The 26,186-nt window shown below is 43.0% G+C and overlaps 2 protein-coding genes across 2 annotated transcripts in view; one reads left to right on the top strand and one right to left on the bottom strand.

Moving 5' to 3' along the window:
* The window catches only part of LOC123370220 (glycine N-acyltransferase-like protein 3), a 327,798-nt gene that overhangs the window by 233,171 nt on the left and 68,441 nt on the right, over positions 1 to 26,186 (top strand). The gene's annotated exons all lie outside the window — the stretch shown is intronic.
* Positions 1 to 26,186, bottom strand: part of LOC123370218 (sodium/hydrogen exchanger 10-like) — a 236,024-nt gene that overhangs the window by 206,769 nt on the left and 3,069 nt on the right. The window contains exons 3-5 of the mRNA XM_045016557.1: positions 25,528 to 25,628; positions 18,284 to 18,412; positions 11,587 to 11,752 (exon numbers count right to left, since the gene is read on the bottom strand). Coding sequence (XP_044872492.1) covers positions 11,587 to 11,752; positions 18,284 to 18,412; positions 25,528 to 25,628 — 396 coding nt within the window. The remainder of the gene's footprint in view (positions 1 to 11,586; positions 11,753 to 18,283; positions 18,413 to 25,527; positions 25,629 to 26,186) is intronic.

Raw genomic sequence — 26,186 nt, 5'->3', positions numbered from 1 at the left:
GTGGGGTGTGTAAAGAGTGAGTACCCATCCAATAGTTCGTGGAAGGTGGTAAGCGCCGCCAGGTGCACTTTGATGGAGCTAAGCGAAAGTCCGTCCTGTTTTAGTTCAAGGAGGTAATCTAGAATGTTAGGAAGGGTCACATTGTTGGGTGCTAAATGTTTATGAGAGCACCAAAGAGCGAAGCGCTTCCACTTCTGAAGGTAGGTTTTGCGGGTGGAGTCTCTCCTACTGTACAGGAGGACATGTAGGACTTGCTCGGAACAAGCTAGTTCATGGGTTTGGAACCATGAAGGAACCAGGCCGTGAGGTGGAGCTTCTGGAGTTGGGGATGAAGGACCCGCCCGTTGTCCTGGTAAAGGAGGTCTGGCCTGTTGGGGAGAGCCCATGGGTGACGGGAGGACATGCGGAGAAGGTAAGGGTACCACGTCTGTCTTGGCCAAGCCGGGGCAATAAGGATGACCTGGGCCTTGTCGTCCGCGATCTTCCGAATAACCCTGTGTAGTAGAGGGATAGGCGGGAAGGCGTACAGGAGGTAACTGTTCCATGAAATGAGGAATGCATCCCCTAGGGATGCAGTCCCGAGTCCCGCCCTGGAGCAAAACAGGGGGCATTTTCGATTTCGGGTCGTGGCGAAGAGATCTATTGATGGAGTGCCCCAGTGGGAGAAAAGGTGTTGGAGTACTGTGGGGTGCAGTTCCCACTCGTGTTCTGTGGAGAAGTGCCTGCTGAGTGCATCGGCAGTAGTGTTGTGGCAGCCTGGTAGATAGGAGGCGATGATCTGTATTCGATGTTGTATGCACCAATTCCAGAGTCGAATGGCTTCCATGCAGAGGGAATGTGATCTGGCACCCCCCTGTCTGTTTATGTAATACATACATGCTATGTTGTCTGTTAAAACTCGCAGATATCTGTTCTTTATAAGGGGAAGAAAGTGAAGGCATGCTTTCCTCACTGCTCTGAGTTCTAGGAGATTTATATGTAGATGCGTCTCTGATGGAGACCATCGACCTTGTGCTTTGTGTTCTCCTAGATGCGCTCCCCAACCTATCAGGGAAGCATCCGTGGTGAGCATGAGCGTTGGGGATCGTTGCTGGAAGGGAACCCCTGTACAGAGGTTTTCTGGACTTGTCCACCATTGTAGGGAAGTTATAACATTGGGAGGAGGAGTTAGCAGCATCCCTAAGGGATGTCTGCTGGGTTTGAAATTGGAGTTGAGCCAGCCCTGGAGGCATCTCATATGTAGCCTGGCATGTTGAACCACGAAGGTGGTAGCTGCCATGTGACCAAGGAGCTGTAGGCAGATTCTTGCTTGTGTCCTGGGACGAGTAGAGAGTGTGCGTATGAGCTGTGTGATAGTGAGGAATCTGTTGTATGGGAGCGAGGCCCTGCTCTGGGTTGAGTCGAGATGAGCTCCAATGAACTCTATCTGTTGCGTGGGTATGGGTGGATTTTTGGGTGTTTATTTGGAGACCTAGGCTGTGAAAGAGGGAGATGGTGAGACGTGTGGCTTGAAGTGTGTCGCCACAGGAGTCGCCCTTGATGAGGCAATCGTCTAGATAGGGGAAAAGTGTGACTCCGTGTTTGCGGAGGTGAGCCACAACGACGGCTAAGGTCTTGGAAAAAACTCTTGGAGCCGTGGAGAGTCCGAAAGGAAGAACTCGGTATTGGAAGTGATCGTGACCGATTGTGAATCGTAGGAAGCGTCTGTGAGCTGGATGAATTGATATGTGGAAGTAAGCGTCTTGTAGGTCGAGGGCTGTGAACCAGTCCCCATGATCCAATGCGGGTATTATTGTGCCCAGTGTGACCATCTTGAATCTTTGTGTCCTCACGAATTTGTTCAGTCGGCGTAGGTCTAATATAGGCCTCCATCCCCCAGTCTTTTTCTGTGTTAGAAAGTAATGGGAGTAGAAACCTGTCCCCTGGTGTTGCAGAGGCACAGGCTCCACTGCGCCTAATTGCAGAAGGTGAGCCACTTCTGTGCGAAGTAATTGCTCGTGGGAGGGGTCCCTGAAGAGGGACGGGGAAGGGGGATGGGTAGGAGGGTAGGAAATAAAAGGAATGGAGTAACCGGTCTGAACTATTTCGAGGACCCAGCGGTCCTGTGTGATCCACTGCCAGGCATGTTGGAAATACTGGAGGCGGTGGCCAAATGGGAAAGTAAGTGGTGGAATCAAGGGGTGGTCGTGCAGACCCTCGACCAAAGCTTCAAAACTGTTGTTTATTGCCCTGTGGACGGAAGGTGGTGGCTTGGTTTTGATTTTGTCTGCATTTGGGAGGTCTATTACGATTCCGAGTTGTGTCGTACGGTCTGGATTGAGGGCGATAATACTGACGTGTTCTTTGGTAGGGTTGGTATCGCTGTCTCTTGGGAAGAGATGGTTGAATGCCCAGGGTGCGCAGTGTCGCTCTGGAATCCTTCATGGTATGGAGGAGTTCGTCAGTTTTTTGGGAGAAAAGTTTGTCCTTGTCAAATGGGAGATCCTCCACTTTAGTCTGGAGTTCTTTAGGAATGCCGGATGCAGAGAGCCATGAGGTTCTGCGCATAACCACAGCAGTTGCGGTAGTACGGGCTGCTGTGTCCGCCGTGTCTAAAGACGCCTGTAGGGCTGTTCTGGAGATTAATTGTCCCTCAGACAGGATTGATTTGAAGTCTGCTCTTCTGTCCTCTGGTATGTAGGAGGCAAATTCGAAAAGCTTATTGTAATTATCGAAATCATAACTGGCGAGGAGGGCAGAGTAGTTAGCAATCCTGAACTGTAGTGTAGAGGATGTATAAACCTTGCGTCCCAGGACATCAAGGCGTCTAAGGTCTTTGTCCTGAGGGGTGGGTCGATATGGTGAATGTTTGGTCCTCTGTGTCACTGCATCGATGACAAGGGAGTTCGGTGGTGGATGAGAGAATAGGAAGTCTGCGTCCTTTGCAGGAACGTAATATTTACGCTCAGCCTTCTTGCAAGTTGGTACCAGAGAAGCTGGGGTTTGCCAGAGTGTGTCAGCTGGCTCCATGAGTGCTTCATTTATAGGGAGCGCGATTTTCGAGGGTGCAGACGGTTGAAGGATTATCCTGGCTGATCGCAACCCTCCGAAAAAGTTCTTGGAACTGTTTGCAGTCGTCCACGATCTGTGGAGGTGGAGGGAGGCTGTCTTCATCTGCGGCTGATGGAGAGTTAGTATTAGGCGAATCAGGATATGGTGCATAGCTCCCCAGTTCAGGAGGGGGTTCAGGCACCCTGGAAGTGGATGGAGCAGGAGACTGAGGTACCGAAGGAAGGTGATTGATAGGAGGATTCTGCCACGGGTACCACTGCGGCCAAGGCATGGGGTAGGAGAACCCAGGCATCACCCACGGAGGGGCAGCATAGGGAAACTGAGGCTGCTGAACTTGAGCCGTGACCTGAGGTGGTAAAGGTGCCTGTGGAGGAGAAGCAGGAGGGGAGAACTCTGCCTGCTGTTGCAGTTCAAGGTCACCGTCGGTGAAAGCCATTTCAGGTGGAGAAAGTGGCAGGTCAAGGAAGGAGTCCTCTGCTTCCAGGAGTGGAGAGTGAGGCTCAGGTGGCACTAAAAGGTCCCTTTGAGTGAGCAGCTGTCGTTCCTGCTCTCTAGGCTGAGCTAAGTCTACTCTCTGCTGTAGCTGTTTACTAGGCGAGAGTGACAGAGAGTCTCCTGTTGTATTGTGCTTGGACGCCCCCTGCAGGGGGTCTGCTGCTAGTGCACGGGTAGCAGAGTGGCTGGGTGCCGACGCTGTTCTCGGTGCCGAGGCTGATCGAGCTGTCGGCACCGCAGCTATTTTTGTCGCTGAGGCAGAGCGCGCTGGCGGGATCGCGGCTGCTTTCAGCGCTGAAATTGACCAGGCTGAAAGCAGTGCGGCTGTTCTTGGTGTCGGTGCCGAATGCGCTGTCGGCACCGCTGCTGTTGCTGGTGCCGAGGCACGTGGTGCCGGTGTTGCAGCGTGCCTGGGTGCCGCAGAGGAGCGAGGTGTCCGTGCCGCAGCCGTTTGCGGCGCCGAGGGGACCGAATGGGTAAGTGCCTTCCCAGCGCGGGAAGTCTGGTCCCTGCCTTTCAGCTCTGTCAGAGCAGTAGCTGAGGCATTCGAAGAGGCTGAGGCAGCTGTCTTTCCTGCTGTCAGCACAGGGGGTAGGGATCTCGCCGGAGACCCCTTACCCTTGTTAGAGTCTCGTTTGTGAGACTTCTGCGCTTCGTGCCTCCGCTCCAGGGAGGGTGAAGCGACGCTCCCCACCGGTTCTGATCTGGCTGGGGAGCGTGTGGGAGCGGGTTCCACTTTTCCCGTCTCCGACAGTGGCTGCAGGGATTTCTCCATCATGATGATCTTGAGGCGCAGATCCCTGTCACGACGAGCTCTTGATTTGAGGCTCGCACAGTGTTGGCACTTTGCGGGGATGTGGGTGTCCCCGAGGCACTTCACACACTGGGAGTGACCATCTGACTGTGGCATGGAGTCCTGACAGGAGATGCATCTTTTGAAACCCGAAGCTCCTGGCATTGTGAATTGGAGATGGGCGAGGAAAGTGTCTCAATGGGAGACAAGCCTGAGGGTTTTTGTTTTTTTTTAAACTAAGTAACTAACTATGTAACTATACTAAAGGAAGGGAAACAACTGGGAAGTAATTAATAATTATTTCTATGTTTCCTACAGAGATCAGGGAAGAGAAGGCAGCACTGCTCCGAGTCCCGTCTTCAGCCGAGGACGGTTGAGAAGGAACTGAGGAGGGTGTGGGGCGCATGCACTCAGGAAGATTCCAACTAGACGGGAGATACCATCTGGGTGCATGCGCCCCAACAAGGCACTGCTACCGAAAATCTCCGATCGACAGCGCCGGGACGCACCGTCACCTAGAGTGGAGCACCCACAGGGACAGCACTCGAAGAAGAAGTCCCGATTTCATAGGGACAGTCCCAATTTTGGGGGCTTTTTCTTATATAGGCACCTATTACCCCCCACCCGGGCCCAATTTTTCACACTTGCCCTCTGGTCACCCTAGAGGTAACACACTTTTATGCAGTCTGATATCCATTTGTATAGACTTTGTTTGGAAATGACGTTATCTTTTGATCATTCAGTGATTGAACAAACAGTTTTGGAGACTTGCGAAAATATTTTGTTCTATCAATGAAGAAAGCTATAGCCCTGAGGATATCCAGGGAGTGTAATCTGGACTGTCGCTTGTCCACATGTGATTTAGGAAAAAATGTCAGTACGTGTATCGGTTGATTGAGATGAAAAGATGAGACAACTTTAAGTAGGAACTTGGGATTTGGTCTAAGGGATACTTTATCTTTGAAAAAGATTGTGTAAGGTGGATCGGTCATGATTGCTGCCAGTTCTCCAACTCTCCTGGCAGATGGAATGGCCACTAGGAATGCAACCTTCATGGAAAGGTGTATCAGGGAGCTTATAGCCTTGGGCTCAAAAGGTGGGGGCGTGGAGGACTAAGTTGAGGTCCCATAGTGGCATGAGGTTCTGAACTTCCAGGTAGGAATTGGAGAGACCCTTAAAAAAGCATTTAGGGAGCGGATGCGTAAATGTAGAGAATCAATCTACTTTATGATGGAATGCAGTGATGGCGGACAGATGTACATGTATCAAACTCATGGAGAGGCCCATCTGTTTGCGTTCCAGCAAGTAGTCTAGAATGAGAGGTAAGGGGGGCTAACAGAGGTGCAGTCTGTTTGCATTGGCACCATGAGTTAAATCGCCTCCATTTATTTATGTACATGAGTCAGATAGTTGCCCTACGGCTGTTTAAGCCATGCAGTAGCCAAACTTTGAGATGAAGTCTCCAGGGATCTGGATGAATAACGTGACTTGCGTCCTGCGATAGCAGCGAGGTAGAAATGAGAGTGTGCGTGGTGGACAGATGGCCATGTGCAGAATATAAGGGTACCATGTTTGTCACGACCATGTGGGGACTATTAGGATCACTCTGGATCAGTCTTGTTTGATCTTGTGAAGCATGCGGGCTAGAAGCGGGGTGGGAGGGAAAGGGTATAGTAAGAGAGCATTCCATTTGATGAGGAAGGTGTCGCCCATAAAGTGTGGACAGAGTCCTGCTCTGGAGCAGAACTGGGGGCATTTGGTGTTTTGTGCAGTTGCAAAAAGATCTATTGTTGGGAACCCCCCATGTTGGAAAAATGTCTAGGATTACCCATGTGTTCAACTCCCACTAGTGATCATGATAACTTCCTATTCAGGGTATTCTGACAGCCAGGTTGGTCTGATGCCATAATATAGGCATTGTGCTTGATGCACCACTGCCAAAGTCGCATGGCTTCCACACAGAAGCAGTGTGATCATGCTCCCTCTTGTCTGTTTATGTAGAATCTACAAGCCACATTGTCCATTAGCAATAAAAAGAGGGAGCAAGTTCCAAACCGCTCGCAGTTCTAGCAGGTTTATATGAAAATGGGACTCCACTATGGACCATCTGCCCTGTATAGAGTGTAGTTGCAGATGTGCTCCCCACCCTAGAATGTATGCATCTGTGGTGATAGTGAGCAACGGTGGTTTCTGTAGGAAGGGCACCCCTCCCACACCCAACGTTGTTCGGACTGGTCCACCATAAAAAGGAGTCTTTGATTGTATCCGCATGGTGAGGCGCTTGTTTATACTGTGCCTATGCGGGACATAATTTGTCTGGAGCCTAGCTTGTAGACACTGTATAGTGGTCTTACATGTCGGACAACAAACGTCGTTGCGGCCATGTGGCTTAGAATTTGTAGGCAAGTTCTGGCAGACACTTGCGGGCTGTTTTGCGCTGTGGAGATCAAGTTGGTTAGAGTCAGAAATCATTTTGTTGGTAGGGAGGCAGTTGCCTCAAAGAAGTTGAGATCTGCTCCAATAAATTCCAGGTGTTGAACTGGTGTTAGAGTACATTTTGTATGTTTATCTGAAGGCCTAACCTGGTAAACAGAGTTCTTGTGTGTTCAGTGGACTCTATGGCTGCCTGTAGTGTTGGTGCTTTCAGCAGACTGTCATCCAAGTAAGGAAATATCACGATTCCCTCCCTGCGTAGATAGGCAGCTACTACGGCTAATACCTTTGAGAATTCCCAAGGCGCAGTGGAAAGGCCGAAGGGTAGAATTTTGTATTGGAAATGGTCCTGTCCTATTGCAAATCGTAGAAATTTTCAATGTGAGGGATGTATGTATGTATGAAAATATGAATCCAGGAGGTTGAGGGCTGAGAACCAGTCCCCCCCTTCCTAATGCAGGGTTTATGGTGCCTAGTGTGATCATTTTGAATCACTGTTTTTTCACATATTTGTTGAGTCGCCGTAGGTCGAGGATAGATCTCCAACCTCCTGTTTTTCTGTGTGTGAGAAAATAGTGGGACTAGAACCCATTCCCTCTATACTCGGATGGTATGGGTTCTACTGCTCCAAGAGATATGAGGTGGGTTACCTCTTCTCACAGTAGATGTTTATGAGAGGGGTCCCTGAAGAGGCACGGGAAACAGGGGTGTCAAACATACCACTACGGGGAGCATAATATCCCTCCTTTACCTGTAAGGGGTTAAGATGCTCAAATAACCTGGTTGGCACCTGACCAAAAGGACTAATAAGGGAAGAAGATCCTTTCAAATCTGTGGAGGGAGTTTTTTGTTTGTGCTCTCTTTGTTGTTCTCTCTTGGACAGAGAGGGACCAGGGCAGGAAAAAAAATCTCCTAAAACCCTACCTGAAATAAGCATCCAAGATTACAAAAACAGTAAGTAATAGCAAGGAAATGTGTTAGATTATCTTTTGTTTTAGCTTGTGAATTTTCCCTATGCTAAGAGGTAATTTTATTTCTGTTTTGTAACGGGGAAGCAGAATCAGAGGGGAATCCTCTGTGTTTTAAATCTTTTTATTTACCCTGTAAAGTTATCTTCCATCCTAATTTTGCAGGTGTGATTCTTTTATTTTTTTTTTAAATAACATTCCTCTTTTAAAAACCTGATCGATTTTCAGTGTCCTAAAAACCAGGGATTTGGTCTGTGCTCACTTCGTTAACCTAACAGTTGGTATATTATTGTCAAGGCCACCCCCCCACCCAGGAAAGGGGGTGAAGAGGCTTGGGGAGATTTTTTGGGGGGGGGATAGGGCTCCAAGTGGCCCCATCCCTGAATGTTTGTTTAAATCACTTGGTGGTGGCAGCAATACTGTCCAAGGACAAGGAAAGGAATTTGTGCCTTGGGGAAATTTTAACCTAAGCTGGTGGAATATAAGCTTAGGGGGTCTTTCATGCAGGTCCCCACATCTGTACCCCAAAGTTCAGAGTGGGGAGGGAACCCTGACAGGGGGCAAGTAGGGGGGTTGGAAGTAAGGGAGTTGGAGTAACCAGTTTGGATAATTTCTAATACCCATCTGTCTGTTGTAATACTATGCCAGATCAGGTAAAATGGAAATCAGGCAATCTCCAAATGTCTTGCAAGTTGTAGATGGTTCCAGCATTGAAAGAGACGGGTTATGGAGCCCTTAACCAGGGCTTCAAATTGGTTGTCTGGAAGTTAATGGCTAAGAGGTAGTATTCGAGGGAGCAGATTGCTGTCTCCTCAAGGTTTTCTGTTTTTGACCCTGATGATAGTAGTATCTATTGTGTTGTGCGTATACAGGGGGTCAGAATCTTTGAGGGGCTTGATAATAGCCCTGTCATCTTTTGATCTTAGGTGTGTGGATGCCCAGAGATCGCAATGTCACCCTCGAGTCCTTAAGAGTGTGTAAAAACTCATCTGTTTTGTCTGCGAAAAGTTTGGATCCCTCAAACGATAAGTCCTCTATGGTTGAATGTACTGGCTTTGGGAATCCAGATAGATCAGTGGTTCCCAAAGTGGGGTTCGCAGAATGTTACAGGGTGTTCGCAGAACGTTACGGGGGTTTGCCAGAAAAATTTCACTAATGGCGGCCAGAGGATCCTGGGCATTGGAAGCAGCAGGTGGGATCCGGTTGCAGGGCAGACAGCCTGAGCTCCAGGGAGAGTGGGGCAGGGCAGTTGGGGCTGGCAGCCCAGCCCTGCCCCAATCAGCGGAGGAGCCAGCAGCCCGAACCCTTGTGCTCCACGTGGGCTGACAGCCCAAGCCCCAGGAAGAGCAGTGCCTGGCAGGGGGGAGCCAGCAGCCCAACCCCCCGTGCTCTGTGCTGTTCTGGTTATGAGTTGACCCTCTGTGATGATCAATTTGTACTTTTTTGTTGTTTGGAATAAAGTCAGTAAATTCAGAGAGACTTGTGTAGTTATTTTGGTCACACTTTGCCAGTAAGACTTCATAGTTGTAAGACTGCAGCAGAATATGCTTAATTGTAAGGTCACAGCAGAATATGCTTTGTGGCCGAAAAGTTTGAGCCATTTCCAGTCTTTGTCTTACGGGATGTTTCTGTAGTTATGTTGTCTACCCCATTCACTCACTGCATCAATCACCAATGAATTCGGCATTGGATGCGAAAAGAGGAATTCAGTGCCTTTTGCACATAGTACTTTTTATCAGACATCTTACAGGTAGGTGGAATCGTTGCAGGGGTTTGCCAGAGCAACTTCACAGGGTCCATAATTGCATCATTCATGGGAAGGGCGATTTTAGATGAGATTGATGTGTGTAATGTATCTACTAACTTGTGTCGAGATTCCTGGACCTCTTCCAGAGCGAGATGTCCGGTGAAGTGACAACTCTCTTATAGAGGACTTGAAATTGTTTGGAATTATCATCTGTGGAGGGAAGTGGGGGCGTAATTGTGTTCTCTGGTGAGGATGAGGAGAAGTGGACTTCAGGTGGATCATCTTGGTCAGAGAATTCCTCCTCTGCTTCAGCCCCCTGTTCAGAGGTGCCGGGCAGTCCCTGTGGTGTTGGTAAAGGTGCTTGATGTGCTTGATGTGTGTCAGCTGTGGGAAGACTGACAGGTGCCCACAACAACAACTGGGTGTATGTAGCCCATGGGTTCCAAAATGCCCATTGTCATCAGAAGAGCATAGTGGGCATCCAGGGTTGCCTGTACCACAGTTGGTTTGGAAGGTTTGTAGGGTAGCCCTTGTACAGAGGGGCGTGCGTGATGGGAACAGCCACAGGGGAGAAATGTTGTGGAGAGCGCCCAGCTACCTACTAACAAGCTAACTGAAACAGTAACACATTAACAAACAAGTATAAACAAAACAAATTAACTATCATCAGTCTAATTACTAAATAACAAGATTACAACACAGGAACACTATGTTGTTCTGTCTCACAAGAAACTGAGTGGTGGGGAGGGTCACTGTGCCCAGGTAGGCAGGGGGAGTGGAGTGAGGTCACGCTGGGAGCATGCATACTCTCTAATGGACATTGCTAGTGAAAACATTATTAACTCCTGTACAGAGGCACATGGACACCATAAGTAGTATCTGCATGTGTAGTAATTTTAAAAACAACCATAATTTCTTCTTTGAAGGGTCTCTGCATATTCCCAGAAATGTCTTCCCATACCAAAAAGAGGGCAACCTTGTGGAAGGGGTAATTTTATCTAAGGATCCTATATAATATAAATATCTTTCAAAATAGACCATGACACCTTCTTTTGAGCTTTATGTGCTGCTGCGGCTTGGTCATCTCTACAACTTGACTCTCCTGGATGCAAATTATTAAGATGCTCTCAAATTAAAATCTAAGAATAATAGAATCACATATGAGAAACTTCAAAACACGTATAAGGCTCTTCCTTATTTATGATGCTTTTTGTCACACCACAAGATTCACTTCTCATGCCCTTCTTCTCTCTTATACAGTGGCCAGAAGGAACATGTGGTTCCAGTTCTGAGATTAGAATGTCATCTCTAGAACCCATTCAAATCCAGGCCTCTTTTGTCAGAAGTTTTTGAGGGAAGCTTTAGCTACAGCTGTGGGAAAAAAACAAGTTTCAGATCTTAGCATGTTCCCTATGCTCAAAGAGATAAGGGACAGTCACTTTTACTTCAAGGTTAAGAATTTTAAGGGTTTTGGCAAAAATCACAAACAACTCTTTAGCTTCTTTCATTCCCTCAGAATGAAATGGACAAAAGCTTCCCTTATAAAATATTTGGTCTCCATCTATGTTTAGTTACAGTGTCACTGTATCACTCACTATGGGTTCTAAAGACAAAGGTCAGTAAAGAATAGTTTTTGGTTTTTTTTAAGTTTGCTCTTGCCCTAAATATAATTTGGCTTCAATGACATTCTTGCGGAGGCTTTTGTTTTAGCTCACATTAACTTGTCTGAATCCAAAGCAGAGCTCCATAACTAATAGCACCAGTTATATTTGGATTTGGAGATTTTATTTATATATATATATATATATATATATATATATCCATATGATGGAGTGTTTTGATAATTTTTTGTTGCTGTCCACCACATTCAATTTATAACTTCTGTTTTATTATTTTGGGGAGTCTTCCTCGATTGTTTACAAATGTTAGCAATTCATTTTTCCCAGTCCTCTTCCCCATTTTTTTTTTCAAGAATGTGATAAGCTAAAAAAATAGCAAGAGTGATGAAATACAGTAGGTCTCAATTTCTATACTGTGTGCAAGATTATTTAAATCTAAAAATATTCATACTTTCCAAACTGTTGGAAAAATTGACATACCAATGTTTTTCACAGAAGCCACAGAGAGGATAGGATCTGTTGTGCTAACAATGACTCCAAACAACATGCTCATGTGCCAGTTCCAGTTATACTTATTGATTTTATAAGTTAACAATCCAATTAAAGTACAATTCAGCAAAAAGCCAGGAACTGAAAGTAGAAATATCTGTGAAGACAATTCATAAATGTATTATTAGATTTTAAAGTATTCATAGATCCTATTGTATCACAAGATTATTCATTTTATATTCCCAGACAAAAACTATGTTAAATTGGATTTACGGTTGAGTGCATATAAGTAATTTAAAAGGTACAAATATTATTGAGATATTATAATTATCCCATAAATAAGCATTACAAACCCTAGGAATTTCAGAGTTAAGGTTAAATTAATAGAAATCCAAACATGTTAAGAAATTAAAATAAACAGTTTTTAAGGCACGTGAACAACCTTAATTCCTCTTTGTGCAGACACCCTGCAATAACCATACAATCACAAGTGGATAATATCACTGCTTGTAGTGCTGGATTAAATTTAACTGATTTTTTTTTAAAAACAGATTTATTTTTTTTTAAACTCATGGCATCACTACAGGACAGGGTTACGGTTGCTTGGGTGGCTGAATTGTGAATTGCTTTTTGTGTTATTCTGGCCACTTCAAATGATATCACCTATCACCTGCTTATTCTTTTAACTGTTCAAAGAGGTTTCCCATCAAGTAAATTGTTAATGGGGGCTGTTTTAACTATCCTTCAAGCACCTATAGTAGTTTTAAAAAAAATATTGTAAAGCTGGAAGTTTTAATTTCTTTACTAGACTTGCAAGCACGACTGCACTGGGATCTGAAGCAATAATTCGCATGTCAATATGAAGAACCCCCAATTTCCTAGTGCTATGGCAGGAGTTTGCCAAAACAACAAGCCTCTCTAACAAATTACCAATATTCAGCCTACAATCTGAAGTATTTAAGTGGCACTTCCTATACCCAGTCTGGTACCTTCCCCACAACATCCCTCAGACCCTGAACTGTGCACTAGAACCCAGGTGGTGTCTTCCCCTTCACCCTGCCATGTAGGTTTGAGAGAAAAGTGCAAAGGGGACAGCCAGAGACTCCAGCTAGTAGGGGCAGAATCAGTGACTGCACCTTTTTAGTTTTTTGAAGAACTTTCTACAGTTTTGACTGAACTTTTTTTTTTGCCCTGTTCTATTGTTCCAGCCCTCCTCCTCCTCCACAACCTCTTCACCTCAGCATCACCCCTCTAACCCTCTTCTCCCATTCCCCTTACTCTCTTCCCTTCCTTGAGCTTATCCTTCCTCCTAACTAAAGCCAGCAAAAGAAAAAAATAATAGAACTAACATGATGTTTGCTGCCATCACATTGTTCACTCTGCTTGTGTGTTATACCCTTTCCCCACCCTTCGTCTGTCTTGTCTATTTAGATTGTAAGCTCTTCAGAGTGGGAACCATATTTTTGTTCTGTGTTAATAGCACAATATGGTCCAGGTTCATGACTAAAGCAACTAACTGGTACAGTACTATAAACAAACTTTTAGGCTCTTTTAGGACTTGCAGACTTCCATGAGAAGATACATGTGCTTCTCAGGAGATGGCATATTGGGTTATGTCATGTACAATGCCAATTTGGTCTGTGCATGCTTTCAGCTACTGAAAATTGAAAGGGCATTAAAATATTTTCCCAACCACCACCAAACTGCAGGAATCAAAGATATTTTTTCCCATCAGGGGCTGGATAACAGTTTCTTTGTTCAGATTTCATTTTGTTTTCTCTAATTTAAACATTTCTGTATAATTTCTTCAGCCAGTTTCTAACTGTCAGCTTTCACAGAAGAGTTTATATCTGAACTGAAAAGGCAAATATTGAAGTGCTGGTATACATACTGATCACTTTTTTTTTTTAAAGTGAGGGTTGGGGAACATAGTCGATCTTTATCTATATAATAATTACATTAAAAAAACCTTATGTTATAAGAACATTAAGACTGCACTCAAGAGTTAGGAAACGCCAAAATTAAAGTTACTCATGCAATCCTAATTCAGCTCCCTTGTGCATACGTATTACAATACAGTCTTTATTTACTAGCTCTAGTGTCCAAAATTCAAAAAACACCATCAAACAGCCTGCAGGTACAGATTACAACCATCTTAGTATTTACCATTCCAGGTGAGACATAAAGCAGGTGGCAACTGTCATATACTTAGGAAGCATTATTGACAGTGCTGGAGGATGCTTAAAAGATGTGGATACTTGCAAAGCAGCAGCTGTTGTCATATTTCAGGCCTTTCTGTGGACTCTGTGGAGAAGTCTGGACCCCAAGCAGCAGATCTACAGAATCGTGGCTATACCAACTCTGTTGTGTGGCAGCGAAATGTGAGCACCAAGCAAGGCCATAGAGCACTAAATTGACATTTTTTATTCTTGTTGTCTTCATCAGCTATTTCATATTAAATGACAGTTCAAGATCAGAAATAAGGATATTCAAAGCTGAACCCAGCAACCATATCCATCAGCACTGATTCAGTTTTGGCAGCTTTCTTGGCATAGACATATTATTAGGACGAAAGACCAAAGTGTTTACACCAAAGAAATGCAGCTACACCACCAGCAATCAAGTGGCAATGAAAAAGGTCTGATGGCATGCTAAGATTGCCAACAATGGACATAAACTGCATATCAAGCATGACCACCTTAATGACTAGCTAGAGATCCATCTGGGTAGTGGGCTATCTGCAAGAAGGCTAAGTCCCCTTGGGATCTGCTACAATGATGACAGTGTGTCAAGAAGTATGTTGATAAATTGTAAAGGGTTCTGAGAAGAGCCACAAAAATGATTAAAGGATTGGAAAACATTTCTTACAATGATAGACTCAAGGATCTCAATCTATTTAGCTTGGCAAAGAGAAGGTCACGAGATCACTTGATTGCAGGGAGAAAATATTTGATAATGAGTTCTTCAAACTAGCAAACAAAGACATAACATGATACAATGGCTGGAAGTTGAAGCTAGACAAATTGAGACTGGAAATAAGGTGTAAACTTTTAACAGTGAGGGTAATTAATCATTGGAACAATTTAACAAAAGTTGTGGTAGATTCTCTATCACTGGACATTTTTAACTCAAGAATGGATTTTTTTTAAAAAGATGTGCTCTAGTTCAAACAGGAATTATTTCAGATAAGTTCTGTGGCCTGTATTATATAGGAGGACAGACTAGATGATCATAGTGGTCCCTTCTGGCCTTCAGATGTATGAATCTATATGATTACATCCAATATTTTCCAGATTCTACCTCATACAATGCACAGGATGGACAGCTGTTCACTGAATGGATAGCTAGTCAATATTTCTTTTTTATTCTCATCATTCGGGGTGTAACGCCATACATTGTTTGCTGCACACCATCCAAACCCTGCATTGAATATAATTATTAATTTCCTCATTGGCTTTTCTACAGTGGTGTCATCATAGGCCTGGTCTACACTGGGGAGGGGGAGGAAATTGATCTAAGATATGCAACTTCAGCTATGAGAATAGCGTAGCTGAAATCAACGTATCTTAGATCAAATTAAAATTACTTACTTCACGTCCTCGCAGCGCTGGATCGACAGCCGCGGCTCCCCCGTCGACTTTGCTTCCGTCTCTCGCACTGCTGGAGTTCAGCAATCGATGGGAGAGCGATCGGGGATCGATTTATCACATCTACACTACACACAATAAATCGATCCCCGACAGATCGATCGCTACCCGCCGGGTAGTATAGACATACCCAGAGTATCTTAATATTTTACAAATGTTAATAAACCTATCTTCACAAAACCCATGAGATGAGGTGAATATTATCCCCATTTTACACGTGGGGAAACTCAGGGACAGAGATTAAAAACAAAATTGTCAAAAACGTCAGCTAATTTTGGGTGCCCAATGAGATGCCTAGAGCTTTATTTTTTTCAGTGTACTTAGCATTTTATAGCACTTATATCTTCAGAGCAGAGCTCCCATTGACCTCACTTGCGAGTTCTCGGCACTTCAGCAAATCAGACCCGTGTCTCATGCTGGGTACTCAGAAAATGATGAATACACCATGGACATCTATGAAAGTTTTGGTTTAAGTGATTTGCCCTGTATCACAAAGAAGCTCTGGGGCATAAGCAGGGACAGAGTCCAGTTCTCCAGTGTGACATTCAACTGTCTTAACCATGAGGCAATCCCTTCTCTTCCTGCAGTTCCCTTCCTCATTCATCACACTTTCCAACCTCTGCAACAAATGAGGCAGGAATCCTATACACAAGATCTTCATTCACCTAACATCCTGAATGAGTTCCCAAAGCACAGCCCATCAGGTGCACTAAATGGGGTAGGGATCCTGAAGAAAATATACTGTGAGATCATGTAACTAAAGACTGTACTAATGCATAAACAAGAGGGCCAATTAAGGTTGCATGACCACACTTAATTCAATCATTTCCTAACTTTGCATACTGAACTTTGCAATCTTAATATTCTTTTAAAATTTTGGATGCAATTTCCTTTTTAAAAACCCATAAAACTGAAAAGAACAAAAATTCCATTCTGTGGAACCATAACAATCCCAAATACGGTCTTCAGCAGGATTGGGTTGATCTCTAGAGCCACAGCATAGTCCTCTGTCACTTGAGTTATTGTAGTAACTGGTATTAGTATAAGACTTTTCCATGTGAACCTGCCACTAGAGGGGGATGGAGACACACTTGACCCAAAAGGTTTCACAACTATTTACTAGAAAGCAAAGGAATGTTGAGACTCAAGAATAATATGTTAAAATCTAAATTATGTCAGGGAATGTAGTAACTAGTGGTTACAGACTCTTCTGCCCCTGTCCCCCACAAGCCTTTCCCTGGCCCTTTCTGCCCTATCCCCACCACCTCAGTTCCTGCTCCTCTCTGGCATGGTCCATTTCCCCCCAGTTTAACTGCTGCCTCCGTCCCCACTCATTGCTCCTATCATCCTTATCCTTTGCTTTTTCCCCTCTCCTCCACCGCATCTCTTTCCCTTATCACTTGTTCATATCTCCCCTTACTGTCCTGCTGCTATTCCCCTCCCCCCATGCTCCTAAATCCACCCCTGAGCTCCTGTGTGTCTCTGCCCTGCATATCTCACCCCTTCCACCCACACTCCTGATCCTTTTGCATTCAAGTCTGTCTGTTTCCTCCTCCTCACTGACTAGGTGCCAGCACCAGGAGCACTGAGAGCACAGGAAAGACAGTCTGCCTGCTCTCTGTCCACATACCCAATGCCAAGCAGCATCCAGCAGCCAAGAGAAGCAGTTGCAGGGAAAGTCCTGCTAGTCCTTTCCAACCCTGAGATAGTGCATGCACAATCCGGTCAGCATATAGGAGTTGCAAGGGGATAGAGCATGCTCAGTGCAGACTGACTCTTTGGAGAATTTAGATGTCAAACTCTTATTAGACTCCACTGAGCACGTGCCCAATTTGGGCAAATTTTCACAGACAAAGTAAAAGGCACAACTCTGACACCAGAGCAACCCTGCCCCAATGACAAATTTAAAGTATCTTGTTCCACAGCAGAGGTGCTATGTTTTTTCAATGAAAGAGTTGTAAGAATTATTCTTTTACATGGGCAAAACGTGTTTTTCCATAACCTTGTTCTTGGAAACAGCTTTATCATTTTAGCTGAAACTTGCCAGACACGTTTTGATTCATACAGACCTCTAGCATGGAAATTTTCATCCCAAACAGTTTAAGTTTGTCAAAGTTATAAGCAACTGAAACAAAACCTTATAACGGAAAATGCATGCAACCTTAACTACAGGTATTACTTTCTGAGCCATCTATGTTGTTTATTATTTTTATATATTTAGGTGCAACCAACTAATCCTCATCCATTTATGTTTTTTCATAGGTAGAAGCCTTTCTCCCTGTTCAGCTAGTTTTATTTATCAGCAGCAGGCAGTGCCAGCCAAATCAGCATCTTTTAAACAACTGGTTTAACTGGTAACAGCTGTCGAAGGAATACTGGAACTGCAGCATAGAAAGGAGCACCTGTGCCCCCTCTCAAGATTGAGGAACAATTCTGGATGTTGAGGGATGGGGGCATGCTAAAGAAGAAACTCTTCATGCTCAAAGATAGTAGAATTAGCTGGATGTGCTGAAAGGAGCACTCACTCCAGAAAAATTTGTGGCAGCCTGGGTAACCATGGGACAACTCTCTTTCCTGAAGAGATTGAATGGACATCTGACAGGGTGGTGAAGGAGAAAACAAGGCTGCAGAAGTCTCCTGAGGAGTATACTGGGTCTTTTACACTGAAGTTGCCTCTAAGCTCTCTGTTGAGCAGACCTTTTCTAATACCCTCCCCCACAGACCTTAAGATCAGCACTGGAAAGACAGAGAAATTGAGGGCTATGACCTACCCCAGTTCTCTCTCCCCAAGACCTCTCTCTTCTTCACTCCAGGTTGAGAGAGGCAAACTCCCAACTCACAGATGAGATGGCGCTACATTTAAAAAAGTAAAAAGGTTTCTAAAGTACTATTGCTCCAATTAAGCTTTTCCTTTTCTTTTTATAATTTATACCAAACCATTGCAACCACTTTACAGCCACAAAGAAAAACAAGGACACAATTACCTCTTATCTTTTCCATATAATGAACTCTAATAGGAAGTTTCTGAAATCACATCTTACCTGCCAAAATGATTTCCGAAATATATAAAAATCCATTTCAAAAGCGGCAGTAAATATTATAACAGGTGTGAACATATGAAGAAACAGGATCGGATCAATTTCTGCAACGTATTCTGTCAAAACGCGAAACTGACAATACAAAAGAAAGTAAAGTACATTTATTAAGTGATTTCTGGGAAATACATATATATTATGGAATTGGGGGGGGGGAATTAAAAGGTTTTTTCCTATCTGTAAATCTGCAAGGATATTAAGTAATCATCATTCTGGACCAACTGATTTCCCTTTGCTGTTCAAACTGTCAAGACAATATGATCAATCATCGACTTCTAAATATTTGTCATTCTCCTCTCACCAAACTGCACCGCCTCTTTTAACAATTTGGACCAATGGGTTCCAAGTAACAGTGCACACAGGTTCCCCAGCTGGGGAGAAAAAGGCCATTACAAAATGACAATGCTCAGCACCCATCTAAGGCCAAGCATCTATGAAGCTCACAGTAAAAGTCAGTAGTGCCTTGTAACAAATATACGTAGACTGCCAGATGACAGCCTTGCACAACTCTTTCACAGAAGGCCTTTCCCTCTAAACCTAGGAACCTAGTATGAAAGACACCTGGGGAGAAAACACTGAAGTTTTATATACAGAAATAAATGAAGGTTACTTACCTGTAACTAGAGTTCTTTGAGATGGACTCTGCATATTCACATTCTTGGGATGCACCAACCAGTGCAGACTGGATGGTGGAACCTGCTGATACAGTATCCATTAGAGCACACATGCACCCCTCCTACTCCTTCCCTCATCATTCAAGCACATTCTGAGGGGGAGGCTATAAAAGGGGGCATGGTGCCACCTCAGTTCCTGCCACTGTTAACATAGAGTATAAAATTGATTAGAACTCAGCAGAAAAGGGGAAGGCAGACTGGGAATATGAATATGCAGAGTTTATTTCAAATAACTCCACCTACATGTAAGTAACTTTCATTTCTCCTTCAAATGTCCTCTGCATATTTCTATTCTTGGGATCATTTGGCAAGCAGTAAATAAAAAGGTAGAGGGACACAGGGTCCTCCTAATTAAAGATTGAAGCACCACTCTGCCAAACTGAGCCTCAGATCTAGCTACAAAATCTAAAGCATAACGTTAAGTTAAAGAGTGACTAGAACGCCAAGTGGTGGCTTTGCAATTTCAGTAAGGGGAACACATCTAGTACATATAACAGGGGTAGCTATTGCTCGTATGCAGTGAGTTCTAAGACCCCCAGGAGGAGAAACAGAAGAGATCTTATAACTCTCCTCTATATACTGCCTAACCCATCTAGACAAGGATTATGTAGTGATAGCTTGACCTTTAAAATTTCCAGCATAGGAAATGAATAATTTGGGAGAAGCCTACAACTCCTCAGTCCTATTCACATAATATGACAAAACTCTCTTGGCATCTAAACAATGTAATCTAGACTCCTCTTATGAGCATGAGGTCTAGGAAAGAAGACCAGTAAATGAATAGATTAACATGATAGTCCAAAATTACTTCAGGAAAAAATATGGGCTGATGTCTAAGTACAATTTTGACTTTGAGTAACAGTGTAGGAAGGGTCAAGAATCAATGCATGCAGTTCACAAATTCTTCTAACAGATGTGACTGCTATTATAAAAGCTGTTTTAATTTAAAGATTAAATAAAGAACACCCTGACAGAGTTCAAATGGTGGAAACATAAGTTTTGTTAATACCAAGTTTAAATCCCATGGAAGAACTGGATTTTTTACTGGCAGATACAAGTTTAATAAACCCTTCAAAATCTTTTTAAGAGTCACGTGAAAAGATAGATTTACTATCAGTAGATGTATGATAAGCTACTATTGCTGCTAAATGTACTTTAAGTGAGGCAATAAACACATTTTTAAAGTTAAATAAATATTCTAAAATACACTGAATAGGAGCTGACGCAAGATTAATATCCTTATCATAGAACTGTGGAATCGTAGGAATGGAGGGGACCTCGAAAGGTCATCTAGTCCAGTCCCCTGCACTCATGGCAGGACTAAGTATTATCTAGAACAGGGGTTCACAACCTTTTTCTTTCTATGCCCCCACACTATGCTATAAAAACTCCATGGTCCACATGTGCCACCACCACTGGTTTTCTACATATAAAAGACAGGACTGGCATTAGGGGGTAGCAAGCAGGGCAACTTCCTGGGGCCCCATGCCACAGCAGGCCCCACAGAGCTAAGTTGCTCAGGCTTCAACTTCAAACCCAGGTGGCAGAACTCAGGGCTTCAGCTTTCTGCCCTGGGCTCCAATGAGTCTAACACTGGCCCTGCTTGGTGGACTCCCTGAAACCTGCCTGTGGCCCCCCAGGGCGGCCCAGACCCCTGGTTGAGAACTGCTGATCTAGACCATCCCTGACAGATGTTTCTCTAACCTGCTCTTAAAAATCTCCAATTATGGAGATTACATAACCTCTCTGTGAAATTTATTCCAGTGTTTAACCACCCTGACAGTTAGGATGTTTTTCCTAATGTCCAACCTAAAACACCCTTACTGCAATTTAAGCCTATTGCTTCTTGTCCTATCCTGAGGTTAAGATGAATAATTTTTCTCCCTCCTCCTAGTAACAACCTTTTATGTACTTGAAAACTCTTATGTCCCCTCTCAGTCTTCTCTTCTTAAGACTAAATAAACCCAATTTTTAAATCAAGCAATTATACAACAAATCTTTTCTATATCAAATCATAACATTTTCTAGTTGACTGTTCTTGAATTGAAACACATTGCACATCTAAGGAGCAAGATTTCTCTAAATCTGTTAAAGTCCTATTCCCCAAGCTGCTAGATGTAACAGTTGAGGATCTGGATAAAAGACTCCCTTGCTGCTGGAACAGCACATCCAGTGTTAATGGTAGAAGCTGTAATTTCCTTTGCATAAGAAAAATAAGTCCATATATGTGACACTCTGTACCTCAAAATAGGAACTCTGGAACCCCTATATTCAATACTGTCATATGATCATGATATGTTTTGTACAATGCATGCCTTGCGAGGTATTATTTTAAAAGTCTTGATCTGTTGAACCTTAATATACTGTTGAACTGTATGTACTATCATTGTATATGAAGTATTGCTATATGTGTTACTGAAATATGTTGTGAGGTTGGAAGATGCCCACAGCTGGTCTTTTCAGCAACGACAAAGGAGCAACTATCACTGGCCAGACAGGCATTGATGGCCAATCAAGAAGAATCCACTATCCCAGAGACTCCTCAAAGAGGGCACGTACACAATGAGGGTAGCCTAATCCCGCCGTCACAACAAAAATTCTTCTAGCAGCTGGAAGAAAGTATAAAAGAGCAACAGTGACATCATCACTTGGCCTCTCTCCTCCCCCTTGAACTAGTCCCAAGCTGGGAAGGGAATCCAGCCTGTGTATTAAGAACTGTGAGCTGCCTATAACATCTCTTAGGGGGAAAGACTGCTTGATTCCAATCTAGCTTAGTCTGTGGAATTTAGACTGTGAATTTATTTTTATTTCCTTTGTAACCTACTTTGATCTCTATGCCTGCTACTTCTAATCACTTAAAATCTATCTTTCTTTCGTTAATAAATCCATTTTATATTTTATTTAAAACTGTGTTTTTGGTTGAGGTGCTCAGGAAATCTCGGCTCTGATTACAAAGACTGGTACATGTCCACTTTCCTTTGAGGAAGCGACAAACTAATTAATGAGCTTGGACTGTCCAAGGGGGTATATTTCTGGGGTGCAAGGCTTGGGTGGAACTGGTTGGTTCTTCTCTCTGTATGATTCATGAGTGACTTAGAGAGCATTCATGCAATTTTGCAGGGTGTGAGTCTCCACGTGCTGATGGCTGAGTGATCACAGCGCCTGGAAGGGGTTGGCTGCTTGTCACCAACATAGCTTTCAGAGTTAAGGGGGCACAGTGGTCCCACAGTTCCAGTTGTACTCCAGGGATCCCATCAGAATGTACCATTGCTGTTTCTCCCCTACCAAGTCAACTAGTATCATTGTGGCTGAGTCCAGCCTTATCTTTGCCACCACATTTAATATTAATGGGAAAGAGGGAAAAGAATACATTAGATCAATCCTCCAACTGAGAAAGAACACATCTGTCATCAACTAAATGTCTGAGACTGCTCTTGAACAGAAGTGGGCACATGGTGTTGAATCTTGTTGTGAAAGGATCTATGTTCAGAAAATCCCAAAGGTTGAAAATGTCCTAAGCAGTGAATCCTTTAGTGACCACTTGTGCATCTGAGTAGAATCCCTGCTCAGATGACCGATGATCTCATTGTGAATTCTCACTACCATGTAGGTCAATCGGGTGGACTCTAAAATACACCAAACTCGTAGCTATACAGACTTTTTGCAAAGTTGTTATGAACAAGTCCTCCCCCTTTGCGCACATAAAACTTTGCTGACCTATCATTTGTAGCAACTTGCTCTACTGTGTTCTATACTTGTGGGAGAAATTACTTGAGAGCTAAATATACGGCCAAGTGAGAGTCTTGGTGATTCCAGAGACCTCAAATTAATAGACTGCTGAGAGAAATCTCTGCTGTGATAACTGGGTTTACAAGTTTACCCCAATTGTGAGCTCAAACATAAAAGGTATGTGAAAGTTCGTAAGATGCCACAATAACCTATAACAACAAATGCTGATGGGAAATAAGTCAAATTACTAATGAATGCTATAAACAGGTGCAGGAGAACCAGACAGAGACTAAATTAGTCCAAACAAAAAAAAAAGGTCATATCGATATAATTCAAGGACTATAGAGAAATAATGTATGTTAAAAACAGAAGATGGAGAACCAGAAATTAATCAAACAAAATTGGTGTGTTGGATATTAGGCCTAACTGGTGGACAAAATAATGAGAGGGGACTATTCAGCCCACTTTTTTCTTTCTGGGTGTTCTTAAAAAGAGATTTTGAAGAAAAAAATATATATATATATCATCCCGTGTCCTTGCACAAGCCAGCTCATCATCTCAACTCATCTCATCTTCCCTGACCACCAAGAAAAAGAAGCAGACCAGACTGAAAGACTTTCTTCCTGAGATGAAGGCCATTAGGTCTTGCTCAAAGAACTTTGTTCTTCACTTGTGAGTCCTGAAAATCAAATCCTGAAATCAGCTGCACTGCATCAGCATAGTGAAATGACTACAATCATGCCCTAAGGAGAAAAGACCCAAGCAGATGACATCCAGTCCTCAACCCATCAGTGGGGATACCTAATTGCTAGCATCATGGAAGCACATAAGATCCTGTTCTGCCTCTCTTCCTTGTATTACCTTCTGCTTCTCTCACCACTTACTTACTCCTATCCCATATCTCATTCTCTCTGCCTTCCATCAAATCCTGGAATCAGCTGCACTGCATCAGCATAGTGAAATGACTACAATCATGCCCTAAGGAGAAACGACCCAAGCAGATGACATCCCTGAACAGAATGTAAACCAGAGTCCAAGCAACAGTTGACCTGCCAGCCAAAGCATCCATTCATAACTGACGAGCCACCCAGAATAAAAAAAAAAAAAAAAGCTGCATTTCCCCCACCTTTTCTATTCTCTCTCTCCTCCACCTTATGTGCTCCCATTTGTTAGAAACAGGAAAAGTAAATACTAGGGCTGTCAAGTGATTAAAATAATTAATCACAATTAATCAAAGTTTTAATCACATTGTTAAACAGAGTCTTTTACTGAGCTAGGTGAGTTCCCTTCAGCTGAGTGAGCCCTTGTTTACAAGGGAGGGTGGATTTTATCTTAGGGACTCCACATGCCGCTAGGGTGACCAGACAGCAAATGTGAAAAATCGGGATGGGGGTGGGGGGGTAATAGGAGCCTATATAAGAAAAAGACCCCAAAATCAGGACTGTCGCTATAAAATCAGAACATCTAGTCACCCTAGGTCCAACAGAGGTCAGGCTTTGGTTTGGTACTATTCAGTATTTTCATTAATGACCTGGATAATGGAGTGGAGAGTATGCTTATCAAGATAAAATTCAATAAAGATAAGTGCAAAGAAAGAAAAAAATCAAATGCACAGTCACAAAATGGGAATAACTGTTGATGCATATGCAGAGATGCAGTAATAGTTTAGTGTGTTACTGTGGACTAAACAAATTTAAGACTGAGCAATGGTTGGGTAATAAAACCCATCTCTACCACTAATTTGCTCTGTGGCAGAGTGAAATGATTTAAATCATCAATTTTAATCACAATGTAAATCAGCAAGCAGGAAACCTTGATTTAATCATTGATTTTAATCTTCTTCTGCATTTGTACTTTTTAGTTATTTTCCTAAAGAAAGGATAATTCTCATTAGCTGCTAATGATTAAAATATGTTGCTTTGCAACTAAATATAGCCTTTAAACTACATTTGGTGTTTCTTTTTACTAAACAGAAGGACACACTATATCTATACACATTTAAAGACTTATTCCTGTTTTACTTCAGTTTTCAGGCTGTGAGATAAGAAACAATTACACTCTCGTCACTTTATTCCACTAACATTTCTTCAGTAAACTATTTATGAATAGGCCCCAAATGTGTAACAGTAAGCACATAATCTATTGTTTATGTGCAGTAATGAAAAGTGAGGTTTTACCAAAATGATTTTTTCCACAACAGGCAGTCCAGAAACTATACTTTGCAATTACAGTGCCTACCATCTGAGTATCTCAAAATGATTTATAAATATTCAGTATACTATAGAAGACCCTATGAATTAAGTAACTATTATCCTTATTCCACAAATGAGGAAATTGGGACAATTGTGGGCGAAAGCCAGATCTCTAAGCCTAGATTGGAACTTTAACCTCCAGACCAACAGTTCTCAAATATTTTGATAGCATGAACTACTTCTTAATAGAAAGAGCGTTCTTGCAAACCCATCCCATTCACAATTATAAGGTCTACTCCCCTCTCATTGACAATCTCATAGCATCCCTGTGCCAGCTGCAGAAATATCTTGTATGGAAAACTAGTATTAGGTATGTATTTTTAGCTGCCTCTGAATGTTGTTTAGTATCTGGAAACAAGGATAGCCATATAGGATAGTGTTCTATGGTCCACCGTTTGGGAACCCCTGCACTAAATTAAACTCTCTCTCCATTTATAACCCTGTGGGGTGAAAAAAAACACAAAACAAACAAAAAACCCATGTGTTGCCTTATGGCCCACATTAATAACGGTTATAGTTACTAAATATACAGTACCTCCTTTACAAAGTAGCCCACTACTCCAAGGAGAACTCCAATCAAAGAAAGAATTACAGCAATAGGAATGTGTGATTTCTTCAGAATGGTTCTCAACAGAGCTGGAAATAAAAAGAGATTATTATACATAGAAACAATATCATTGTATATAATTTTAAAACATGCATCTCTGCTCAGAAGCAGCCCAGCAGATCTGACCTGAAATTCTCCTGTACCTGCTACTTGATTTTAGGTTTGAAAACAGGCTAATATAAGAGTTGTGAGAATTTACATTTAACATGCATAAACTCAATGTTCAACCTGTACTTATTTTCATATCCAGTGCACAACTGCATGTATGTTCCTAGTTCAAGGTCTTGGTCTGACTGGTAAGCACTAATCAGAATTGGTATTTCCCTTTGGCTCAAATGTGCAAAGTGAGACAAGCATAACAAAAAGCATTCACTATATCTGCCAATGATATTTTATATTTTCTTCCTTCCCCCTTCTATTTTCTATGCCTCGAACTGATTACCTCAATACAACACCAAAATGTTTTATGGACATCTGAAAGTGTTTAACCAAATGGGGTTTTGAATAAACAGCAAAATAATCCAACGTGTGAATTCACTTTAGGGAAGGTATATAGTGAAGGCAAATCCCATAATGGGGATCTGCAA

This window comes from Mauremys mutica, chromosome 4, assembly GCF_020497125.1.
Source record: "Mauremys mutica isolate MM-2020 ecotype Southern chromosome 4, ASM2049712v1, whole genome shotgun sequence".
Taxonomy (NCBI): domain Eukaryota; kingdom Metazoa; phylum Chordata; order Testudines; family Geoemydidae; genus Mauremys; species Mauremys mutica.
This window is presented reverse-complemented; position numbering and strand designations above follow the sequence as displayed.